The 23,956-nt window shown below is 37.2% G+C and overlaps 1 protein-coding gene across 1 annotated transcript; it reads left to right on the top strand.

The window, feature by feature from the left end:
- Nucleotides 1–9,660: 9,660 nt before the first annotated feature.
- LOC141299138 (STE20-like serine/threonine-protein kinase) lies at nucleotides 9,661–22,886 on the top strand. The gene is made up of 17 exons (XM_073829426.1): nucleotides 9,661–9,868; nucleotides 12,559–12,723; nucleotides 13,143–13,191; nucleotides 13,277–13,426; nucleotides 13,518–13,590; nucleotides 14,149–14,343; nucleotides 14,422–14,596; nucleotides 14,914–16,743; nucleotides 16,828–16,958; nucleotides 17,033–17,156; nucleotides 17,346–17,525; nucleotides 17,616–17,745; nucleotides 19,851–19,975; nucleotides 20,069–20,254; nucleotides 20,344–20,469; nucleotides 20,542–20,655; nucleotides 20,739–22,886. The coding sequence occupies exons 1-17, from the start codon at nucleotides 9,719–9,721 to the stop codon at nucleotides 20,862–20,864; spliced, it is 4,029 nt and encodes a 1,342-aa protein (XP_073685527.1). The 5' UTR covers nucleotides 9,661–9,718; the 3' UTR covers nucleotides 20,865–22,886.
- The last annotated feature ends 1,070 nt before the right edge of the window (nucleotides 22,887–23,956 follow it).

Below are 23,956 nucleotides of genomic sequence, written 5' to 3'. Positions count from 1 at the left end.
AGGAAAAAAATTGAGAGAGATAATGATATTGGCAGTCAGAAGAAAGAACATGTCAAATTTACTGTCCCTCTCATAGACGTGGCATTAGAAACACTCTTGCAGTAGCGTTACCTAGTATTTTCAACTTGATGAAAAGGTGATATAATACAAAGTATAGTGTTATAAATGTACATAAATCTTTTTAAAAATCTAAATATTAAAAACTTTCAAGGATTTATGATGAGTCTCGTGAAAAGGGTCCATTATGTGAGATGGTCATGGGAGAAAAAATGTCTTTGTTTCCTATTAAAATGTACATTTAGTCTCAAAACTAGTTTTTCCCTTAGAAATGTTTTGTTAGCTTGCTAAGCAATTGCTTTTGCATTCCCCCAAGAAACACTGTTTGCTTTCAAGATTACTGCATTTCGTCAAAACACTTTTGTATTCAATAAAACTTTACGTCACTCACAAAACTTTTGCGTTTCCTCAAGACACCTTGCATTCACTTATAAAACTTTTGCCCTTCCCTGAGAAACACAAGCATTTGGTCGCATGGCTTCTCATAAAGTTTCTCAGGGAACGGAGAACTTTTAGAAAAGAATGCAACAGCATTGGAATAGAATATAATTATCAATATAATTACACTTAAAAAGACAGTTCACCCAAAAAATTAAATTACCCTATGATTTAGTCACCCTCAAGGCATCCATAGGTGTATGTGACTTTCTTCTTTCAGACGAATACAATCAGAGTTGTATTAAAAAATGTCCTGGCTCTTCCAAGCATTATAATGGGAGTGAATGGGTGTTGAGATTTTGAAATCCAATAAAGTGCGTCTGTTCATTATACAAAGTACTCCACAAGGCTTTGGGGGGTTAGTAAAAGCCTTCTGAAGTGAATCAATGCATTTTTTGTAAGTTAAATATTCATATTTAAAACTTTATAAACCATAATCTCTAGCTTCCACTAACTGTCATATGTGCAGCTAGAGAATACAGTTTGTAGTTTTAAATATGAATATTTTTCTTACACAAACACATCGATTCACTTCAGAAGGCCTTTATTAACCCCCAGAGCCGTGTGGAGTACTTTTTTTATGATCAATGAAAGCACTTTATTGAACTTAAAATCTCAACAGCCATTCACTGCCATTATAAAGCTTGAAGGAGCCAGGACATTTTTTTAATATAACTAAAATCCCTTATTTTGTGCTTTTACCAGTTTAGCGGTTAAGTGCAAGCCTCACACTGTTCTCAACCATGTACTCTGACTGTATGTACAGACTGTGATTCCTCTGGAATGCTGTTCAATGGTTGATTGGCGATGTCTTCTCTGTGTTTTTTACTTTGAATCCATTTAAACAAGCTGATTAGCAGGAATGTCATCCAAGTTCTCATTCCTCAAATTAGTTCAGTGGAGCATTAGGCCAGAACTTACACCGCTCATGCTGGTACAGTTACATGAGGCTGGTCACAAGACTCCTTAACTTCTTTGAAGTTGCCTATAAAAACCTGACTGGGCTTTGATCATTATGAGGGTGTACATATTTAAGAGACTTTTAAGATCATTTTTTACAACCGTTCCTAGTGCTTCTATACTGAGTATGTGACAAATAAACCGATGACATACAGTTCCTTGCGAAAGTATTCATACCCCTTCATTTTTTCACGGTTTGTTATGTTGCAGCCTAATGTTAAAGTGCTTTAAATTACTTTTTTCCATATACAGTCAGGTCCATATATATTTGGACACTGACACACTTTTCATAATTTCGGCTCTGTATGCCACTAGAATAGTTTTAAAAATGATACAATCAAGATGAAATTGAAGTGCAGACTTTAAGCTTTAATTCAAGGGGTTGAACAAAAATATAACATAAAATGCTAAGGAATTACAACCATTTTTATACACAGACCCCCCATTTTCAGGGGCTCATAAGTAATTGGACAAATACATTTAATCATAAATAAAATGTTCATTTTTAATATTTTGTTGAGAATCCTTTGCAGGCAATGACTGTCTTAAGTCTGGAACTCATGGACACCTTTGTGGTGCTTTGCCATGCCTTTACTGCAGCTGACTTCAGTTGTTGTTGGTTTGTGGGTCTTTCTGCCTTTAGTTTTGTCTTCAGCAAGTGAAATGCATGTTCAATCAATTTGAAATCAGAAGATTGATTGCAGAATATTCCACTTTTTTACCTTTAAAAACTCCTGGGTTGCTTTTGCTGTTTGTTTTAGGTCATCGTCCATTTGTACTATGAAGAGCCGCCCAAACAACTCCATTTAACTGCATCTGGGCAGACAGTATATCCCTATACACTTCAGAATTCTTCTTGCTGGTTCTGTCTTCTGTCACATCATCACTAAACACCGGTAACCCAGTGCCACTGGAAGCCATGCATGCTCATGCCATTACACTGCTCCACCATGTTTCACAGATGAAGTTGTAGGCTTTGGATCATGAGCTGTTCCAAGCCTTCTCCATACTTTTTTCTTCCCGCCATTCTGGTACACATTGATTTTAATTTCAGCAGTCCAAAAAATGCTTTTCCAGAAGTGGCCTGGCTTTTTTAAATGTTTTTGACAAAGTCTAATCTGGCCTTGTTTGCACCTTGTGGTAAACCCTCTCTATTTTGCTCTGGTGAAGTCTTCTCTTGATTGTAGATTCTGACAGTGACACGCCTACCTCCTGGGCCTACCTCACTTGGTTGGATGTTGTAAAATGTTTTATTACCATGGAGAGGATCATCCAATCATCCACCATACTGTCGTCTTTTGTGAACATCCAGGCCTTTTTATGTTGCTGAGCTCACCAGTGTGTTCTTTTTCTTCTCAGAATTCACCAAACTGTTGATTTGGCCACTCCTAATGTTCCTGCTATCTCTCTGATGCATTTCTTTTGTTTTTGAAGCCTAACAATTGTCTGTTTTACTTGCATGCAGAGCTCCTTTGACCGCATGATGGGTTCAGAGCAACAGCTTCCAAATACAAATGGCACACTTAGAATCAACTCCAAATCTTTGAAACAGCTTTTGAGTCAACTGTCCAATTACTTATGGTCCCTTAAAAAAGGGGGGAGGTACATATTAAAGAGCTGTAATTCCTTAACCTTTCTACCAATTTGATGAGACTGCCCTAAAAATTAAAGTTCAGAGTGTGCACTTTAAGCCCATATTCATTGTATAACTGTAACTTGAATATGTTTTGGTCAACAGCTAAAATAATAAAAATTGTGTCAGTGTCCAAATACATATGGACCTGACTGTAAATCTACAGTCCATACACCATAATGGCAAAGCAAAACACAGATTTGTGACATCTTTGAAAACTGATTAAAAATAAAACACTGAAATAAGTACATTGCATAAGTATACACACCCTTAACTCAATACTTAGTTGAAGCACCTTTACAGCCTCAAGTTTTTTTGGGTATGATGCGACAAGCTTTGCACATCTGCATTTGGCAATTATTTGCCATTCTTCACCTCACCTCTCAAGCTCTGTCAGCTTGGATGGGGTCTGGCAGACATTTTCTCCAGAAATATTTGACTGCGTTCAAGCCAAGGCTCTGGCTGGGCCACTCAAAGACATTCACAGAGTTGTCTACAAGCCACTCTTGCTGAGCGCTTAGGGTCATTGTCCTGTTGGAAGGTGAACCTTCTGCCCAGTCTGAGGTTCTGAATGCTCTGAACTGGGTTTTCATTAAGCCTATCTCAATATTTTGGTGCATTGAGCTTTCTGACGAGTCCCTCAGTCCCTGCTGCTGAAAAACAGCTCCACAGCATGAGGCTGCTACCAACAAACTTTACCTTTGGGATGGTACTCTGCAGGTCATGAGCAGTGCTTGGTTTTCTTCAAACATGATGCTTGGAATAGAGGTTTATCAGACCACAGATTCTTGTTTCTCACAGTCTGAGGGTCCTTTAGGTGCTTTTTTTGCAAATTCCAAATGGGTATTCATATGTCTTCACTGAGGAGAGGATTGAGTCTTGCTACACCGCCATAAAGACCGGATTGGTGGAGTGTTGCAGTCATGTTTGTCCCTCTGTAAGTTTCTCCCATCTGCATATACAGGGAGTGCAGAATTATTAGGCAAGTTGATATTCTTGTCATATTTTTTTCCCAAGCACATTTGAATAATTCCAAACCACATCAATCTTAATAACTACTATTCATTTTGTATTTAATTGTTTATAATTGATATATAATTGTCCATGAAGGCTGGAAGTGAAAAACTCTTTATTTTCAGGTGTGCAGAATTATTAGGCACATTTTCTTTTACAGATAAAATGAGCCAAAAAAGAGATTTACCTCAGACTGAAAAGTCAAAAACTATTAAATGCCCATGAGAAGGATGCAATACTAATGCAATACTGCAATTTGCAAAGTTAAGGCATGACCACCGGACAGAAAAACGCTTGTTGCATCTGCATTGTCAGAACAAACAGGTGGAGGAGAAAAGATGCATGTTATTTGCAAAAAAAGTAAGAATTAATGTTAAGAATCAGATATGAAACCATCAGGAACCATTTAGTCTCCAGCGCCACCGTTTTCCAGAACTGCAACCTACCTTGAGTCTCCAGAAGTGCAATGTGTCAGGTTCTCAGAGACTTTGCTTGGGCAAAAAATCCTAAAAAATGACCCTCAATTAATAAGAATAACATTCTGAAGTATTGTCAAATACATAGAGATGGATTTTTCTAGGCTTTATAGAAAGATGAGTTGAGAGTGACTCTTGAAGGACCAGCACCACATCCTCTTGTAGCACTCTTTCAAGTTTATCCTCCAGAATCTGGCAGTAAGTTTTGGGACTTCAGTTTTAGTCCATCTCCTATCCTGAAATGTCTGTCTTGCAGAGAGGGACCAAAATAAACTCTTAAAACTTACTGCCAGATTCTGGAAAATATATTTTTGAAAGAGTGCTACAAGAGGATGTGGTGCTGGTCCTTCAAGAGTCACTCTCAACTCATCTTTCTATAAAGCCTAGAAAAAAACCATCTCTATGTATTTGACAATACTTCAGAATGTTATTCTTATTAATTGAGGGTCATTTTTTAGGATTTTTTGCCCAAGCAAAGTCTCTGAGAACCTGACACATTGCACTTCTGGAGACTCAAGGTCGGTTGCAGTTCTGGAAAACGGTGGCGCTGGAGACTAAATGGTTCCTGATGGTTTCATATCTGATTCTTAACATTAATTCTTACTTTTTTTGCAAATAACATGCATCTTTTCTCTTCCACCTGTTTGTTCTGACAATGCAGATGCAACAAGCGTTTTTCTGTCCGGTGGTCATGCCTTAACTTTGCAAATTGCAGTATTGCATTAGTATTGCATCCTTCTCATGGGCATTTAATAGTTTTTGACTTTTCAGTCTGAGGTAAATCTCTTTTTTGGCTCATTTTATCTGTAAAAGAAAATGTGCCTAATAATTCTGCACACCTGAAAATAAGGAGTTTTTCACTTCCAGCTTTCATGGACAATTATATATCAATTATAAATAATTAAACACAAAATGAATAGTAGTTATTAAGATTGATGTGGTTTGGAATTATTCAAATGTGCTTGGGAAAAAAATATGACAAGAATATCAACTTGCCTAATAATTCTGCACTCCCTGTATGATCATGGAGCTCAACTACAGTGACCATCAGCTTCTTGGTCACCATTATAACCAAGGCCCTTCTCCATCAATTGCTCAGTTTGGCCAGCTCTAGGAAGAGTTGTGGTTGTTTCAAACTTCTATTAAAGTTAACGTGAACCTGTGAACCTTCAATACAGCAGAATGTTTTCTGAATTCTTCCCCAGATCTGTGCCTTGATGCAAGCCTGTTTCTGAGCTTTACATGCAGTTATTTTGACCTCAGGGCTCTGGTTTTGACATTTTGACATTTTCAGCTGTTTGACCTTTTCTTTGAGAGGTGTGCATACTCATTCAAATTAATTTGCCAGAGTTGAACTCCACTTGAAGTATAATAACATCTACAAGCAATATGAATGCTTCTGAGCTAAATTTCAAGTGTCCCAGTATGAATACTTATGCAATGGAATCATTTCAGTTTTTTATTTTTAATAAATCTGCTTGTTACAAACCTGTTTTGTGCTTTGTCATTATGGTGTATGGAGTATAGATTAATTAGATTAGATTCAACTTTATTGTCATTACACATGTACAAGTACAAGGCAACGAAATGCAGTTTAGGTCTAACCAGGAGTGCAATAAGCAGCAAGTGCAGGATATAGGTATAATTTATAAGTTAAAAGTGCACTAATGGGAGATATGTACAGGGAGAAACTATGGAAATTATTTACAGATGAAAGTATTGTGGACATAATTTACAGGCGCTATTAACAAGTAGAATGTACAAATAGATGAGCATAGTATGCAGGTTGTTGTTAACTATAATCAGGAATTGCAGATTGATGCGAACATAATATACAGGTAGCTGATTACTAAAGCAGGAATTACCAAATAATACTTTACAAATGTATAGATACATATAAAAAATTTACAAAATGTATATGTGCAATGGAAATGTGCATTTATAAATGGATATGTACAGTGTAGTGCAACAGATTAAGTAGTGCAATGGTAATGGGGAGACTGTAGGGGTGTGTGGGGTGGGGGGGGGCAAAGGTGTCAGTGGGGGGCAGAGTTCAATAAGGAGACAGCTCTGGGAAAGAAGCTGTTCCTCAGTCTGCTGGTTCTAGTCTTTGGGCATCTGAAGCGCCTGCCGGAAGGCAGGAGAGAAAACAGTTTGTGGGCGGGGTGAGAGGAATCCTTAAGAATACTGCGTGCTCGACGCAAACAGTGTTTCTTCTGAATGTCCTCAATGGATGGGAGTGGAGTCCCTATGATGCATTGGGCAGTTTTCACCACCCGCTGCAGTGCCTTACGCTCCACAGCAGAGCAGCTTCCGTACCAGACTGTGACAGGATGCTTTCTATCGTGCAGCGATATAAGTTCACCAGGATGGCTGAGGACAGCTGGTTCTTCTTAAGTGTTCTCAAGAAGAAGAGGCGCTGGTGAGCCTTCTTGACCAGGCTGGAGGTGTTGGTAGTCCAGGATAGGTCCTCTGAAATGTGGGTCCCCAGGAACTTAAAGGATGAAACAGACTCAACAGTCATCCCATTGATGTGGATGGGATCATGTGAGACTCTTCTTCCCTTCCTGAAGTCCACAATGAGCTCCTTGGTTTTGGTGGTGTTAAGGAGCAGATTATTGTCTGTGCACCACGTGGCCAGGTGCTGAATCTCCTCCCTGTAGGCAGTCTCATCGTTGTTGCTGATGAGACCGATCACCGTAGTGTCGTCTGCAAACTTGATGATGGTGTTAGATCCATACACAGGCCTGCAGTCGTGGGTGAAGAGGGAGTAGAGAAAGGGGCTCAGCACACAGCCCTGTGGTACACCAGTGTTCAGTGTGACGGTAGTGGAACAGATGTGACCTGATCTAACATGCTGAGGTCTGTCAGTCAGAAAATCCATAACCCAGTTGCAAAGTGAGGTGTTAACGTCCAGGTCTCTAAGTTTAGTGATTAACTTAGATGGTCTGACTGTGTTGAATGCTGAGCTGAAATTTGTGAAATTCGTGCATAAGTGTTTGTATTGTCCAGGTGTGTGAGTACAGAGTGCAGCGCTATGGAGACTGCATCATCTGTGCTCCTATTGCCACGGTAGGCAAACTGGTGTGGGTCCAGTGTGGATTGGAGGGAGCCCTTGAGGTGTGAGAGGACCAGCCGCTCGAAGCACTTCATAATGATGGGTGTGAGTGCTACAGGGCGGTAGTCGTTCAGGCATGTTGGGTTGGAGTGTTTCGGCACTGGCACAATGGAGGTGGATTTAAGACATGCTGGTACAGCTGCTTGGGCAAGGGACATGTTAAAAATGTCTGTGAATACCCCAGCGAGTTGCTCTGCACATGCCCTCAGTACACGGCCAGGGACACCGTCTGGTCCAGCAGCCTTGCGCGCATTGATCCGACTCAGTGCGGTGTAGACGTCTGAAGAGGCAAGAGTGATGGGTGAGTGGTCGGTTGAGGGAGTGATTTTGGTGGCAGTGTCTATATTGTCTCTCTCAAAGCGAGCATAAAAGTCATTAAGCTCGTTCAGGAAGAAGACATCGGTGGCTGTGGGGGTGGAGTGGCTGGGTTTGTAGTCGCTGATGGCCTGAATGCCCTGCCACATGCGTCGAGGGTCAGAATTAGAAAAGTGCTCCTCTAGCTTAAGTTTGTAGCAGTGCTTGGCCTTTTTGATGCCCCTCTTCAGATTTGCAGAAATGCGGAAGCAAAGTAATTTAAAGCAGTTTAACATAAAGTAGCAACATAAAACATGAAAAAAATGAAGGGGTATAAATACTTTCGCAAGTGTAAATGTGAAAAATATAGCTGTTTTACAATTATTTGTCTATTGAAGCTAATGCCTTTAAATGCTTTGTCTTGAGTTCCAAAACGCATCACTGTGAAGTGATAGACGGGTCTCGGCTTTCACAAATATTAGTGCTGGGAGGCTATATTTAACCAAGGTGAGAAATAAGGCATTGAAAATGATCTTGCATTTGTCTTAAAGGGATAGTTCACCCAAAAATCAAAATTCTGTCAATAATTACTCACCAACATGTCGTTCCAAACCCAGACCTTTATTATCTTTGAAACACAAATTAATATATTTTTGATGAAATCCGCAAGCTTTCTGACCCTACATAGACAGCAACACAACTGATACATTCAAGGCCCAGAAAGGCAGTAAGGACATTGTTAAAATAGTCCATGTGACATCTGTGGTTTAACCGTAATGTTATGAAGCTACTAGAATATGTTTTGTGCTCAAAGAAAAGACAAATAACTTTATTCAACAATTTCCAGGAGAGTACCACGACGCATTTTAGCGAATTTTATTAAAATATCTTAATTTGTGTTCTTGAAGATAAACAAAGGTCTTACAAGTTTAGAACAACATGAGGGTGAGTAATTAATGACAGAATTTCCATTTTGGGGTGAACTGTCTCTTTAAAAATGTGAAAGTGGAACTTAAGTGACATCTAGTGGTAACAGTGTAGGACTACATCTCTCAGAACATCCTACATATGTCAGTAAACAGAGCAAACAGTGGAAAATCTTTTTGATGACTTGTTTCAAGTCCCATGGTGGAATTTTTTCATTCAAATTTAAAAAAAAGTGGGTGGTTAGTGCTAGTAGGTATACAGTATGTATAATTTGGGGATTCCCTAAAACACTTGCTACTGATATAAGTCTGCTTTTGAAACCATTAGTAAGAACGAGGCCATGTGCACACATCTTACTGCACAGAGAAATCTGCCTTTTCTGTAAAACTAAACACAATATATTCATCCTGAAACCAATCATTCATATCTCTTTATCTAAATCATTATGCTTTCTTAGACAAATGGTGGCACTCTGGCTGCTGAAAAACACACTACAATAGATGGCACAAACTAAGTACATCTCTACAGACGAGGTGCGCGTCCTACACATTATTGTGGCCCATATTTTTGAAGGATGTGGTTGCCACTTGCAGCTTCCTGTCGCGCTCGGAGGTGCGCATAAGGGGTGACGTGACAATCAAAAGCATATTTGCCTTGGAGAGATTCAGACGGTTGTTTTTTTGTGTTGTTTTTAGTTTGGGGCAGGGTTTCTGATTGTTGAATGAGACATTGAGGGCCACCGATTGACTGAAGGGACTGGAATTTCTTAAGGAGTTGGGGTGAATTTAAAGGGAGGGAGCCATGGCTTCCCTCCTGATGCGTATCTTTCGGATGGGTGTGGAGAAAAAGCGAGTTCGGCACTATGAAAACCTGAAGAGGGATGTGGATCCACACCAGACGTGGGAGACTCTGGGAGAACTGGGAGATGGAGCTTTTGGGAAGGTTTACAAGGTAAGGCTTTTAAATAATTTTCTTTGTTAAATGCAAAATATCAGAACACACTTGTAATATATTTCTCTCAGGCCATTTAATGCAAACTGTTTTTAAGGGTTTTAATATAGGATTATCAATAAAAACAGTGAATGTTTAAAAAAGAATAAATCGAGTCTGGGCCTTTAAAGTGGCATAGCCTGATGTAATCTCTGTCATTTCAAGGAAATCCTTCCCTCTTCAATCTGGCATGTCTGCCAAAGTGACAAATACACTTTTGACTTTTGCAAGTAATTGTATCTTGCTCAGTCTACCTCTTTCAACATTTAATGCTCTTACTAAACTACAAGAATGATTCAAAGTGAACAAAAATACAGAATGATTCACAATTTAAAAACAAGAACTTCTATCAGACTGTTTGACCCCATTAATATTTTTAGGTATAAATCTACATACAACTTACATATACAGTATACACTACCAGTCAAATTTTTCTTCTGAGCTTTCTATTCATCAAACCTGAAAAAATTCTACTCAGCTGTTTTCAACATAATGATAATAATAAATGTCTCTTCAGCAGCAAGATATTAGAATGATTTCTGAAAGATCATGTGACTGCAGTAATGATGCTAAAAATTCAGCTTTGAAATCACAGGAATAAATTACATTTTAAACTATATTCAAATAGAAAACAGTTATTTGAAATAGTAAAAATATTTCAAAATTGTACTGTTTTGCTGTACTTTGGATCAAATAATGAAAGCTTAAGTGCGCAGAAGAGACTTCTCTAAAAAACATTAAAAATCTAACAGTTCAAAAACTTTTGACTGGTAGAGTATAGCTACAAATATATAAATATCACGCAAGAAAGAGTGCCACTGTTCATAATATTATTTGCTGATTCTTACAGCTGATTCACAGACGCTAAAATTCGGAACCACAGCACGACCAAATGTGATTTCTTTATACAAATGTTCAGTAAACAAAATGTGAATATTGAGTACTCACATTTGAGAAACAATATTCCCAGTTATTTCGTTTTTGCTCCATCAACAGTTCCAAACAAGTCAAAGAAAAATTCCATCTTCCTCATTCCAACGTCTAATGATGATGTCTTGTTCCTAAATGAATCGGTTTGTTTGAATCGGTTCGGTTGAGTGAATGATTCGAATTTCGATGATTCACTAATAAGGACGTCACTTGACGCCATCTATTGGCATAATGATGTGGGCTAAACTACAAAAAGGGTCACTAAAATACACTTAATTACATTTAAAAGTGCTTTGTACTTAACGCCCTAATATACTTTGGTTACATTGTTTTTTTTTTGGTTTAGTTTTTTTATTGTCTTTCTGTTTTAATTATTTTTTGTGTATGTATATATATATATATATATATATATATATATATATATCATTTATTTATTTATTTTAGTGCTGGTGGGCAACGATTAATCGCAATTAATGGCATCCAAAATAAACCTTTTTGTCTACATAATATATGTGTATACTGTACTGTGTATATTTTCTATGTACAGTATATAACGCGATTAATCGTTGCCCAACACTTCTTTATTTATTTACCTTTGTAGACTTTTTGGTATATTATTAGCCTATGTCTTTGTTAAATTATCTGTGTTGAAAATTGTTGTTATATTTGTTCTGTTAATTAAAATAAAGTAAATAAAATAAAATAAAAATAAGATTTAATTAATTTACCTAATTTATTTTCTTAAAACAATTCGTAATGTTTTACACAATAATGCTTCTCAAGTACACATATTGTTTTATTAATTTAAAAAAGTATGTAAAACGAGACAAATAGCCTGCAAATATGTTTCCTAGCTGTACATGTGTTGTAATTTGTTGTAACATTTGTTCAGTTAATTAATTTTATACAATATTGCTTCTTGAGTATAATATTTCCCTAGATTTTCCCAGCTAGATGTTTTTTTGGTTCCAAGAAAGGTCTGGCAAGTCTTTTGTTACAAAAAGAACCTTCAGAGAACGTTTCCAGTATTATATGGTTTCCAAAAGTAACCATAAGGAAACGCTAGGGGACCGTTCTGTTTTGGTGGTGCATGGTCTGTGTTTGTGAATGATGAGTCATTATTTGTGGTTTAGGTTGTCAGCATAATAGCCTACTGTTGTCCTGATGACACTCACTACATTACATAATGAACACAATTAAAGCAGTTCGCAGATAATTAATTTTAATGCAGTGTATTTCACATAAACATTAAATCAAAAATCATTCACATTTATTTGAGATTATTTTAAATAAATAAATAAAGAAGTAGATATATATTCACTTGTAAAATTACAAGACAGCATAACCTATAAGAAAAACATATTCATACACATATTTTTATTTATAGGTTTCTAATGTGACAGAAAATGGGGGTTTAGGGTTACACTGCGGTTAGGCAATTTCCTGTTAAACCAAAATGTGAAAGATCAAACATGGCTTCCTGTTAGCGATTTCAAGCTCATATAATCCAACCTCTCTTTCTGCTTACCTTTCTGAAAATGAATCGCACCTTGCAACTGTACATCTTTCAGCATCTTTGCAGCGTGCACGTCTTTTTGCATCATGACCTGCAACTGTACAGCTGTTACGTTCTACACCACAGTTTTATGATTACTCCCTTGCACTTTTATTAAAAGTCACAAAGGCAAGTGTTACAGTACAGTATATATTGTTGATCTCAGGCACATAATCAAACTACGGGAGTCCTGGCAGCTGTTAAAGTGATTGAAGTACGCAGTGAAGAGCAGCTGGACGACTACATCACTGAGATAGACATCCTAGCATCCTGTCGCCATGCAAACATCATTTCGTTGATGGACGCCATCTTCTTTGAGGACTGGCTGTGGGTAAGAAACGTCTGTTTATAGTTTATTTTTTCTTCAGCTTAGACACGTGGCAAGAGTTGAAATTGATTAAAATGTCGAAATTTACCAGAATAAATACTGTATGAAACTCGTAGCTTATATATATATATATAGCCAAAATATGTAATTTACACCATAGAATGCTTGCTAATTTATCTTTTGAGATGTAATGGAAATTGGTATAACAATAATAACGAAATATTTGTCATTTGTCAAATTTTACATTAATAATGACAAAAGGACAGCTCTTCTGTGGTGTATCTGTTGAACATTAATAGTGCTTTAAAGTGAGTTTGTGGGGGTTTTACTTTTTCAAAAGTCTGCCCACATAAAGACACATTTGTATATTGTTGGACTATTATAGTGTTCATTTCCTTACAGTCTCTGGTTTGTCTTTTTAGATCCTGATCGAGTACTGTCCTGGAGGGGCATTGGATGATATCATGTTGGGTCAGTGGATCCGACTTGTTTTCAGTCATTTATGGTAGTATCTGTGTGGCATTATCTTATTTTATCTATACTGTGTGTGTTTTAGAATTGGAGCGTGGCCTTACAGAGCAGCAGATCAGTGAGGTTTGCTGTCAGACTCTGCAGGCTCTGTCTTACCTGCATCAGCATCACATTATACACAGAGACCTGAAGGCGGGCAACATTCTTCTCACATTGGACGGACAAGTCAAACTAGGTACAAGATATACTGTTTTCTTACATTTTTAGGCCTAAATACACTCTAAATACAGTCTGTGCTTTATCTATGTATATTCTCTTTCATACAGCTGACTTTGGTGTGTCTGCAAAAAATGACTATACCCTCCACAAACGATCAACTTTCATTGGAACTCCATACTGGTGAGACTCTCTTACGTCATCATTTACCTTTCTATTAAGTCATACAGGTCAACATACGGTTGAGTAAAAGACAGAATGATCATTTTGGGTAATTACTCACCATTACGTTGTTCCGAAAACCCATAAGAACTTTGTTCATCAACACATTTTCATCATGATATCTTTAATGAAATCCAAGAGCTTTCTGACCCTGCATAGACAGCAATGCAACTGACATGTTCAAGGCCCAGAAAGGTAGTAAGAGCTTCGTTAAAATAGTCCATGTGACATCAGTGGCTCAACAGTAATGTTATGAAGCTACAAGAATACTTTTTGTGCTCAAAGAAAACAAAAATAGCAATTTCATTTAACAATTTTTTATCTTCTGCTATTGGATTTCATCAAAAATATATTAATTTGTGTTCTAAAGATGAACAAAGGTCTTACGGGTCTTACTGGTTTGTAATGACATGATTTTACAGGTTTGTAATAACATGAGGGTGAGTAATTAATGACAGAATTTTGTGAACTATCCTTTGATTCCTTTATTGAAAACAACCAATAATTTTGTCTTTCAAGGATGGCACCTGAAGTCATAATGTGTGAAACATCAAAAGACAATCCCTACACGACTAAAGCTGACATCTGGTCATTGGGCATCACTTTAATCGAAGCTGCTGAGATGGAGCCTCCTCATCATTCTCTCAATCCCATGAGGGTCTTGCTGAAGATCACCAAATCTCCACCACCCACACTTTCTAATCCTCGCCAATGGTGGGTTGCCACTTTTTCATTCCCTCTCTAGATCTGTTAAGTTTTAAGCTTAATCTTAATCTTGATTTTTGCCACCAGGTCGTCACATTTCCAAGATTTTCTTCGGAGGACATTGCAGAAAAACCCTGAGTCTCGTTGGGGAACCCAACAGCTCATGTCCCACCCTTTCGCTTATGCGGGACGAGATGGACGAGCTCTTAAAGAACTCATTGCTGAGGCCAAGGCAGAGGTCACTGAGGTCATAGAGGCTGAGGTAAATATACAGGTCAATGACATTATGTCAAAACATTTCTATTTCAGACAAAAACTGTTCTTTTGAATTTACTGTTCATCAAAGAATCCTAGAAAATGTATCAAGGTTTCCACAAAAATGTTAAGCAGCACTGTTTTCAATATTGATAATAAGAAGAAATGTTTCTTGAGCAGCAAATCAGCATATTAGAATGATTTCTGAAGAATCATGTGAAGCTGAAGACTGGCGTAATGATGCTGAAAATTTGGCTTTGCATCACAGGAATACATTTCATTTTAATATGTACACAGCTTTTTTTTGCATCTTTTCATTTGTAGTCTTTGTTAGATCTCCAATGTTCTGCAAAGGAGGTGATTGCAGCAGAGGCAGAGCAAACAGCGCCACAACCAGAACAACCAGTTGAAGAACAGGGACCACAAGAACCTGAGACTCCTCAGAAGACCTCTGTTCCAGATGCTGTTCCTCAATCTCCCACCGACTCAGAGCCAATAACTGAGGTTAAAGTAACCCGCAGGGCTTCCCAGGCCACAGACAAAGCTCAGAAGAAAGCAAGACGCCTCTCGGTTCCAGGAAATCTTCTATCGTTTTTGACCAGCCGCCGCAAATCTGGATTCTGGGGTGAGAGTCCACTTGTTCAAGGACGTAAGAACTCAGAAGTTTCAAGTGCAGCTGTGGAAACTGTGGAAACTTGCCCTTCTGATGGCAAAGAAAGTGAAAGCACTGACAAACTGAACGAGAAAACATCTGACATAGTTGATGGTCCAAGTAATGTGGCTGCTGACACCAAAGACACTGAAGCTAAAGTAGAAACTGAGGAGGAAACCCAGAACTTAAACCATGCAAACACACCAGCACAATCAGAGTTACAGACAGATTCCTCTGAAAAGGAAACACTAGATCAAACCAAGGAGGACACTGATGTTGAAGAAAATGTGAAGTCTGATGATTCAGGAAACAATGACCAAACATTTTGGAAATCCCTCCAGAAACCTGCTATTATCGACAAAGATACAACACATTCACAGAGCACACCGATTATAGCTTTGTGTTTGGAAACACCAATAGCTAACAAAACTGAAAGGAACAAGGGAAATTATAAATATGAGTACCTTGATTTGGCTTCTCCTTTAAAAACGTGCAGTTCTCCTCTCATAGTAGATATAAACAAAATCTTAACTGTTGAGATGCCTTCTAATAATGTTCCTGAAGAAGTTCCTGACCTCAAAGCAGCACAACAGACAACTGAACCATCAGAAAATGATGCTGTTGAAGGAAAAACTGAGGAAAATGTAGAACAACAAGGAGAACTTGAGACCGATGGTGGAACGGGGGATGCAACAAAAGAGGAAAGCTGTGAAAATACCAAGGACGTTGATGTAGTGACAGAAGAACATATAACCAGCAATGAAGATCACATTACCATGACGGTGGAGTGTGAGGATGTAAATGAAGCCATTAAGGTAGAGCATGTTACTACTGAGGTAGGCCATGAAGATGTCAACTCAAGCAATGAAAAGTCTGAGGAAGAGGAAACCTGTGAAAAAGACCAAGATCTTTGTTCAGAAACAAAGGAAGAAGAACTTTCAACCAACAAGGAAGATGTTACCATGGAGGGTGACCAAGAAGATTTAGACTCAAAAAATGAAAACAGTGAGAACACAAGAACAGATGAGGAGATGGAAATACCAACCCAAGATGAGACGACCACTGATTCACAGATGCCAGAGATATCATGTCAAAATAAAGAAGACACCAGTTCTGAAGGAGAAAAGATCATCATTGTTATCGAAGGAGATGCTGCTGGTGATCAAGACAAAACAAGTCCAACTGAAACCTGTTCTGAAAAGAAAGAAGATGGCACAGTTTCAGAAGAACCTGTACAAGAGCTTCAGAACATTACAGATGAGCAATCAAAACAACTTGGTGAAGATACAACAGATGTTTCTGGACCAAAGCTGAAAAAGCAAGTGATGTTTGCAGTTCAAGAGGACAAAAATGAACAAGAAAGGCCACTCGCAAATGGCTTGAAAAATTCTGACTTAACACCACCTCATGAATCTAACGGATCCACACCTAAGGAATCTAATGAAGACATAATTCCACCTCTTTCCCCTACCGAGCCTCCGCTGTCTCCTGGATTTGAAGCAGTAAGTCTAACACAAACGACTAGCTAAAAACAGCCAGGCAAATTACATATACAAACTGTTATCCTTTTTGTATTATCATTTCAGGAATTGCACCCAAGTAGGCGAACCGTTAAAAAAACACGTAAGTTTATGGTGGATGGTCGTGAGATGAGTGTCACCACTTCCAAAGTGGTTAGTGAGGGGGACAAGATGGAGCAACAAATGCGCTACAACAGGTAATGAGTCTATGCTCTATAGTGGACATGGATGAATAGAAGTGTCACATTCATATCTTCTCGGGTGTTTGCAGACGGCAGGAACTGCACGCTTTGAAACTTTTGCAGAGAGAAGAGCAAAGAGAACATGCCCAGCTAGAGCAGAAACTACAGCAGCAGCGAGAGCAGATGTTTCGCCACATAGAACAAGAGATGACTGTAAGCCACAAGCATCAAAGGCCTTTGGCCTCAGTTAACAATTTAAGATGTGCTATTAAACAGAAATGTTTCCATTCGGGTTCTTGTCTAAGAACAAAACCCACTCTCATCTACACCCTCTTTGTTCATGGATAAAAATCAAGATGCTTGCCCATTAACAACCTCAGCTGAATGTTTGTCCTGTTGCAGGGCAAGAAGCAGTACTATGACGGTGAGCTTGAAAGACTTGAAAAACAGTACCAGCAGCAAAGTGGCCAGATGGAGGCCGAGCACACATCCCGGCTCAGGGAGGACGCACGCAGACTCAAGGCCCAGCAGGAGAAAGAGCTGAGCCGCAAGAGCAGTGCATTGAAAGCAGACCCTAAAGAGGTACGGACTGGTGCATTTACCCACACTTACACAGCGTTAGGCTCAAATGCATGAAAAACAGTCATTCATGTGTGTCTATTTCTGCTTTAGGAGCAGCGGTTTCTGCAGAAGCAGCAGCAGGAGCTGAATGAAGCTCTGCAGAAGGGTGTTCAGGAACATAAGAGGAAGGTGGCGTCTATGGAGTGGGAGATTACGGTCAAATCTCAGCAGCTCAAGCGAGGTATGTATGCCACTGCTGATACACTTATTTATGATGTAATTTGTATTTTAAAAAATTACAATTTATGGCTATGGTTGGTTATTCTTTAAAATACACTCTTAAAAATAAAGGTACTAGTCGGCGCCTATGGGCAAAGTGCGCCGACATACCGTCAAACCAAAATTTATTCAGACACCTTCGACATTTCTCACATTATGACAGTTTATTTATTATAGTTTAGAAAATGGTAATAAAATATGAAAAAGGACTGAAGAAAGAGTTAAACTGTGTAAGAACAAATTCATCTTGATAGAATTACTTTGATAGAAAGGTATTCAACAAAACATTGTCAGGTCAAAATGTCAAATCAAATATTTGGTCCCAAATTTGTATACATTTTAATGGTAGTCCACTGTATGAAGAATATGCCACAGGTTACTTTATTATGCTATCCTCACTTACATAAATGAACTATAGTGTCCTGCACCCACTAGTAAAAAAATATCAAAAATTATACCTGGTGTCTGAATAATTTTAGGTTTGACTGTATAACCGTCTTGCGTTACGGGCGTCCCGAGTTCGAATCCCAGCTTGAGGACCTTTTCCAATCCTGCCTCCTCTCTGTCTCTCACTTCGCTTACAGTTTGCTCTCCACTGTTGTACCACAATAAAGGCAAAACTCCAAAAAGAAATCTTAAAAAAAAAAAAAAAAGCTGGGTTTTTACAACAATGCCAAACAACAGCCATTTTTGGCTCCACAAAGAACCCTTTTTGTGAACAGTTGGTAAAAAGAACCTTTTTTTAGTGTTAAGAACATTTTATTAATCTGAAGAACCTTTTTCCACTGTAAAGAAAAATGAGGAGTTTTTTTGAACATGTAAAATTAATACAATAAACAAAACAATACAAAACAAAACAAAACAGAATATTACTTTTAAAACTTATACAAATATACACTCCTCATTAATAATAATAATAATCAGTAATAATAATCATCAAGTTAACTTTATAATTATGTCATCTCAATGTTGTCTTAATACATTATTTACAATTTACTATCTTTTTTATATGCTTATCCCCACACACCAAAAAAATAGAAAAAACATACATAAAACAATAACTAAATAATGTTATTTTTACCAGAATTATCAGTTAATTAGAAATAAAAAAATAAAAAATTCAAATAAATAGCTTCCTAAACTATAAGAAATAAATGTACTTACATGTATGACAAAACCATGTCTAAAAATATAGTTAAATGTAACACTAAATAATAAATGGACAGGATTTTTTAATACAATTTTTAAATTGCATTCATTTATCAGTTTGAAAAGCAACAAAATGAAGGAATCAGCAATCATCAAAAAATGTAACAATTAATAATAAATTGCTAAATAATTTTTAAACGCAACTTTTAAAATTTACTGATTTGTCAGTCTAAAAAGTGATGTATTTATCATTTTGATATTACATTTACTTACATTTTAAACCATTATTAAATAAAAAATTACATTATTTCTTGAATTAAATTGCTAGTGTTTTTACCAATAAGAAATATATTTATTTATCAATTTCTACTTATTTTTTGAGAAATTATTTTATTTATCACATATTTAATTATTTCATTCATAATTGATTCATTATTTAATTTTTAACGTGGTACTCCTCCTCCTCCATAGGTCATTAATGTATTTCATGTGTACAGTAAGTTGAAGTTACTGTAATAGTAAATAAATAATGTGCATTGTACATATACTAAAAACCTTATTTTTCAATGCGGAAGTAAGCTGTTTTCTTGTAATGTGTGAGACTTCTGGTTCATAAGCCACCGTAACGAGAATAACATGAATAACAAGAATAGTGCAGTAAACTGTAAAACTGTTTGCACTACAAACTAGTTTGTTCATAATTAAGATAATACATTAAAATAATATGGTAAGACACACCAATTTGCAATTTCAAGCAGCAAAATAAGCTGTTTTGTACAGCTTGAAAAGCTGGACGCAGATGAGACCGGAAGCCAGACACATTTACAAATGTCCACACCTGCTCTTACAGGAAAAATAAGGTAGATATACAGGAGAAGGTAGAATATGATTGTAAACATAGTTTCCTTCCTTCTCAAGCTCGCGAGGCAGTGATTTGGGAGTTAGAGCAGCGCCATCTACAGGAGAAGTACCATCTATTCAAACAGCAGGTGAAGGAGCAGTACTCCCTACAAAGACAGCAGCTGACCAAGAGACACAACAAGGTAAATTATGCAGTATCCTCCAAAAGCATCATTTTCTGTATTTCTCTGTGTTGTTCTGACAGTCTTCTGTGATTCTGTTCTCTCGTGTGGTAGGAGAAGGAGAGAGCGTCTCGCTTCCAGCAAGCTCTACTGGAGGAGCAGAAGTCATTGCAGGCCCAAGAGAGAGTGTCCTTTCAGAAGGCCCAAAAAGCTGAAGCAAAGTCCCGTTTGAATCAGTTCAAGATGGAACTCAGAAAGCAAAGTGTGAGCGGTCCTGAGCAGCGACAACGTCTCACACAGGTTTGGATTCTGAAGAAACTTTACCATGTGTAGTAAATTAAACCTATACTTAATAAAACAAGTCTCAAGTTTCTGGTTTGCCCTTTCAGTTTTTGTCAGAGGAGGAGGCCAGACAGAAGCAGGAGAGACAGAGTCTTCAAGAGACTCATGAGAACCAGTTGAAAGCTGTGCAGGAACAATGTGATGCCAGTGCAGCTGAGCTACAGCAGCTTCAGGTATATCAGCATTAACTTGGGAACAGCTTTGCAGGGAGGTTGGTTCTCAATATCTTTGTGTTTGGATTTTAGAATGAGAAGCTCCAAATACTTGTGGACATGGAGAAGAAAAAGATCAAAGCTCTGGAGGATGAACACACCCTGGAGCTCAACGAATGGAGAGATAAGCTTGCATGTAGAAAAGAGGTCAGGAGTGAATAGTAAAAATGAGAAGTTTAAAGCTTTTTAATTGGGAAAACACATGACGCTTGTTCTATATTTATGTTCAGGTCTTAGAAGAAGACCTCGCTCGCAGACGTCGAGAAAAAGAAGGAAACAGGAGACGAGGCAGCGAGCCAGAAAACCGACACGCAGCTCGCCGTCCAAAGTTCTTCCATAATCTAAGCTTTTCCTGACAAAGTTAAGAACTACTCTAAACCCCAATGTTTTTATATACAGTAAATATACACTACTGTTCGAAAGTTTCGGGTCCCTATGAATGTTTTTCTTTAAGAAATGACTGATTTCTTTGATTTTTTGCCTCTCAGTCAAAACTATTTGCTCTGGAACAATGAACAGATTAGTGAAACAAAAGACTGTCTATTTGTATGTATATTTCATGTTTAACCACTGTAAAGACCTCAAAGCCAGTGGCAAATTCCAGAAGATCTGGCCAAGGTGAGGCTGCCCTCGGTGGGTTCATGAGTGCTGAACACCCGCTGACGCCCTACAGTAGCTCACATTTCTGAAAACATCAAAGTACATTTTCAAATAGACGTTATCTTTATTAACGAGCCACATATTAAAGTCTGAACATGTACATTCTCACCTAAAACGCTCTTAAAACTACATTCCGTGACACAAAAACAGTATTATTTATAAAATTATAGTAGATTTGGGCACCCGCCATGACACTCTCTGTGAGAAATACCGCAGATGGAAACAGTGAAACGGTTCCGATATCACATCATATCATATGTGATAAAGTCAGTCGATTAAATTTTTTTATTACATGATATGTAATTAGATTAATTAATCACAAAATCAATTTGATGGGGAAAATACCCACAAAACATGATTTAAAGCTATTTTTGTGTTAAAAGAGAAAGTATCAAGTAGACATTACAAACCGCAGCTTTAGAAGTAAATATTTAATTTAATTTAATATAAAGTTTATTATACATAAACATTTAGGCTATAATGCCCAAACATAAACTATGGAACATACAATGAAAGTATGCTTAAAAAAAACTTATTTTATGTTCCACAAAAGAAAGGTTTGAATTTCAGACTTAGAAATGATATGAGGGTGAGTAAATGATGACAGAATTAAATTTCTGTCAGGTCCATTATCGTCAAAGATGACTGACAATTAGCATTTACAATTACAATTTACAGCATTTACAATTTACAATTACAAGCAGCATTTACAATTACAAGGACAATTAGCAAACCCTGAAATAAGTTCATTGCATAAGTATTAATACCCTTAACTCAATACTTGGTTGAAGCACCTTTACAGCCTCAAGTCTTTTTGGGTATGATGTGACAACCTTTGCACATCAGCATTTGGCAATTATCTGTCATTCTTCACCTCATTCTTCAATATTTTGGTGCATTTAGCTTTTCTTCTACTCTGACGAGTCCCACTTTACTGTTGGGATGGTACTCTGCAGGTGATGAGCAGTGCTTGGGTTTTCTTCAAACATGATGCTTGGAATTGAGGTTCGTCAGACCACAGAATCTTGTTTCTCACAGTCTGAGGCTCCTTTAGATGCTTTTTTGGCAAATTCCAAGTGGATTATAATGTGTCTTCACTGAGGAGAGGATGATCATGGTGCTCAACTAGAGTGACCATAAGCTTCTTAGTTAGGCCAACTCTAGGACCTTCAATGCAGCAGAATTTTTTTCTGAACTCTTCCTCAGATCTGTGCCTTGACGCAAGCCTGTTTCTGAGCACTATAGGCAGTTTTTTTTTTTACCTCAGTGCTTGGTTTTTACTCTGATATGCATTTTTAACTGTTAGAACTTTTTGAGAGGTGTGTGCCTTTTCAAATCATACTCATTCAAATGAAATTTCCACAGTTAAACTCCACTCGAAGTTTAGTAACATTTACAAGCGATGTAAGTGCTCCTGAGCAAAATTTCAAGTGTCCCAGCATCTTTTTTTATTTCTAATAAATTTGCAAAGTTGTTACAAACCTGTTTTGTGCTTTGCATTATGGTGTATGGAGTGCTGAAATAATTTAAAGCAGTTCTAAAGCTGCAACATAACAAAACGTGAAAAAATATAGGGGTATGAATACATTTGCAAGGCACTGTAAATACAGAAAATATGGACATTTGGGTTAAGTTGCAGAATACTTTTTTTTTGAGTTTTTGTATTTTTGTAAATATGTTTAAAATCTGCTTAGTTATAATTCCCTTGAATGTGTATCTTGTAGCCTGAAGATAAAAGTTCATGTGTAAATAAATGTTTTAACTATTTTCAACAAAGAGCATATTCAGATTATATCTCTGTGTGAGAAGCTTTTGAATAGTCATCATCATGCACACAAAAACAGCACACCAGCATGGGCTGTCTGCAAGGCGGAGGAGAAAATTATTACAAAAAGCCACACCCCAGACCAAGATCTGCCTCTTGACTGGAGTCAACGTGATTTTTTATTGAGCTGCTGAAGAGAAGTGCTCCTCTATAGCAACCTCTTCATGGTAAGATAAATGCTTTCATATTACTAAGCGTATGGATATATTAAACTTGTAATTGACACAAACGGGAACGTAATTTAAAAGGTACTTTATACTGAAAATATAATTTTGATTTAATGCATTGAAATGTTATGATAAACCCAGATTTATATGTAAACATTGCCTTATTCTGGATACTAACATTTGAAAAGGACTTAAAAGCAACAAAATAGAATAAAAATTGTAGTAATTTGTCATGTTTGGACTCATATAATTATGAATACTGTTATTCCCCTTTTTTTTAAATTAGACCCTATTTGAAATATACTGTAGATAAAATTGTCATACTGTGGGACCATTTAAATGACCTTTCATTTGATTAAAAATGACAAATTCATGTAAATCTTAACCTAATGTCTTAATATTAAAAATTATATATACGTTTTTCTTTCTGGCCAAAGAAAACTTTGCAAACATGTAATAGCAGCAATGATTATTCGTTCAAGATGTTTTATGTACATGCTTACTCTAGGCTTTTACAGTATCTTTCATTTCAAGATTATTTTTGTGGGTTACGATCTCCCAAAGTGTATTACGGACACCAAATGGATCATTTGAAAGTGCTGTAGAGCATATTACTTGATATGAATGCTTTCCTGTCCTTTACTCTCTTGTGTTTCATCCCTGTGCAATTCCTGAATACTAAAAGGTTCCTCCATTAGTGCTGTGGTAAACACTGAATCCATTTTAATAACCTTCTTTTCCAAACAATTAGATGGATCTTTTAGCTCTTTAATAAATGCAACTAATATGCCTAAAG

The sequence above is a fragment of the Garra rufa genome, chromosome 23 (assembly GCF_049309525.1).
Source record: "Garra rufa chromosome 23, GarRuf1.0, whole genome shotgun sequence".
NCBI classification, from domain to species: domain Eukaryota; kingdom Metazoa; phylum Chordata; class Actinopteri; order Cypriniformes; family Cyprinidae; genus Garra; species Garra rufa.
Note: the sequence above shows the minus strand (reverse complement) of the source record. Positions and strands in the feature narration are given on the sequence as shown.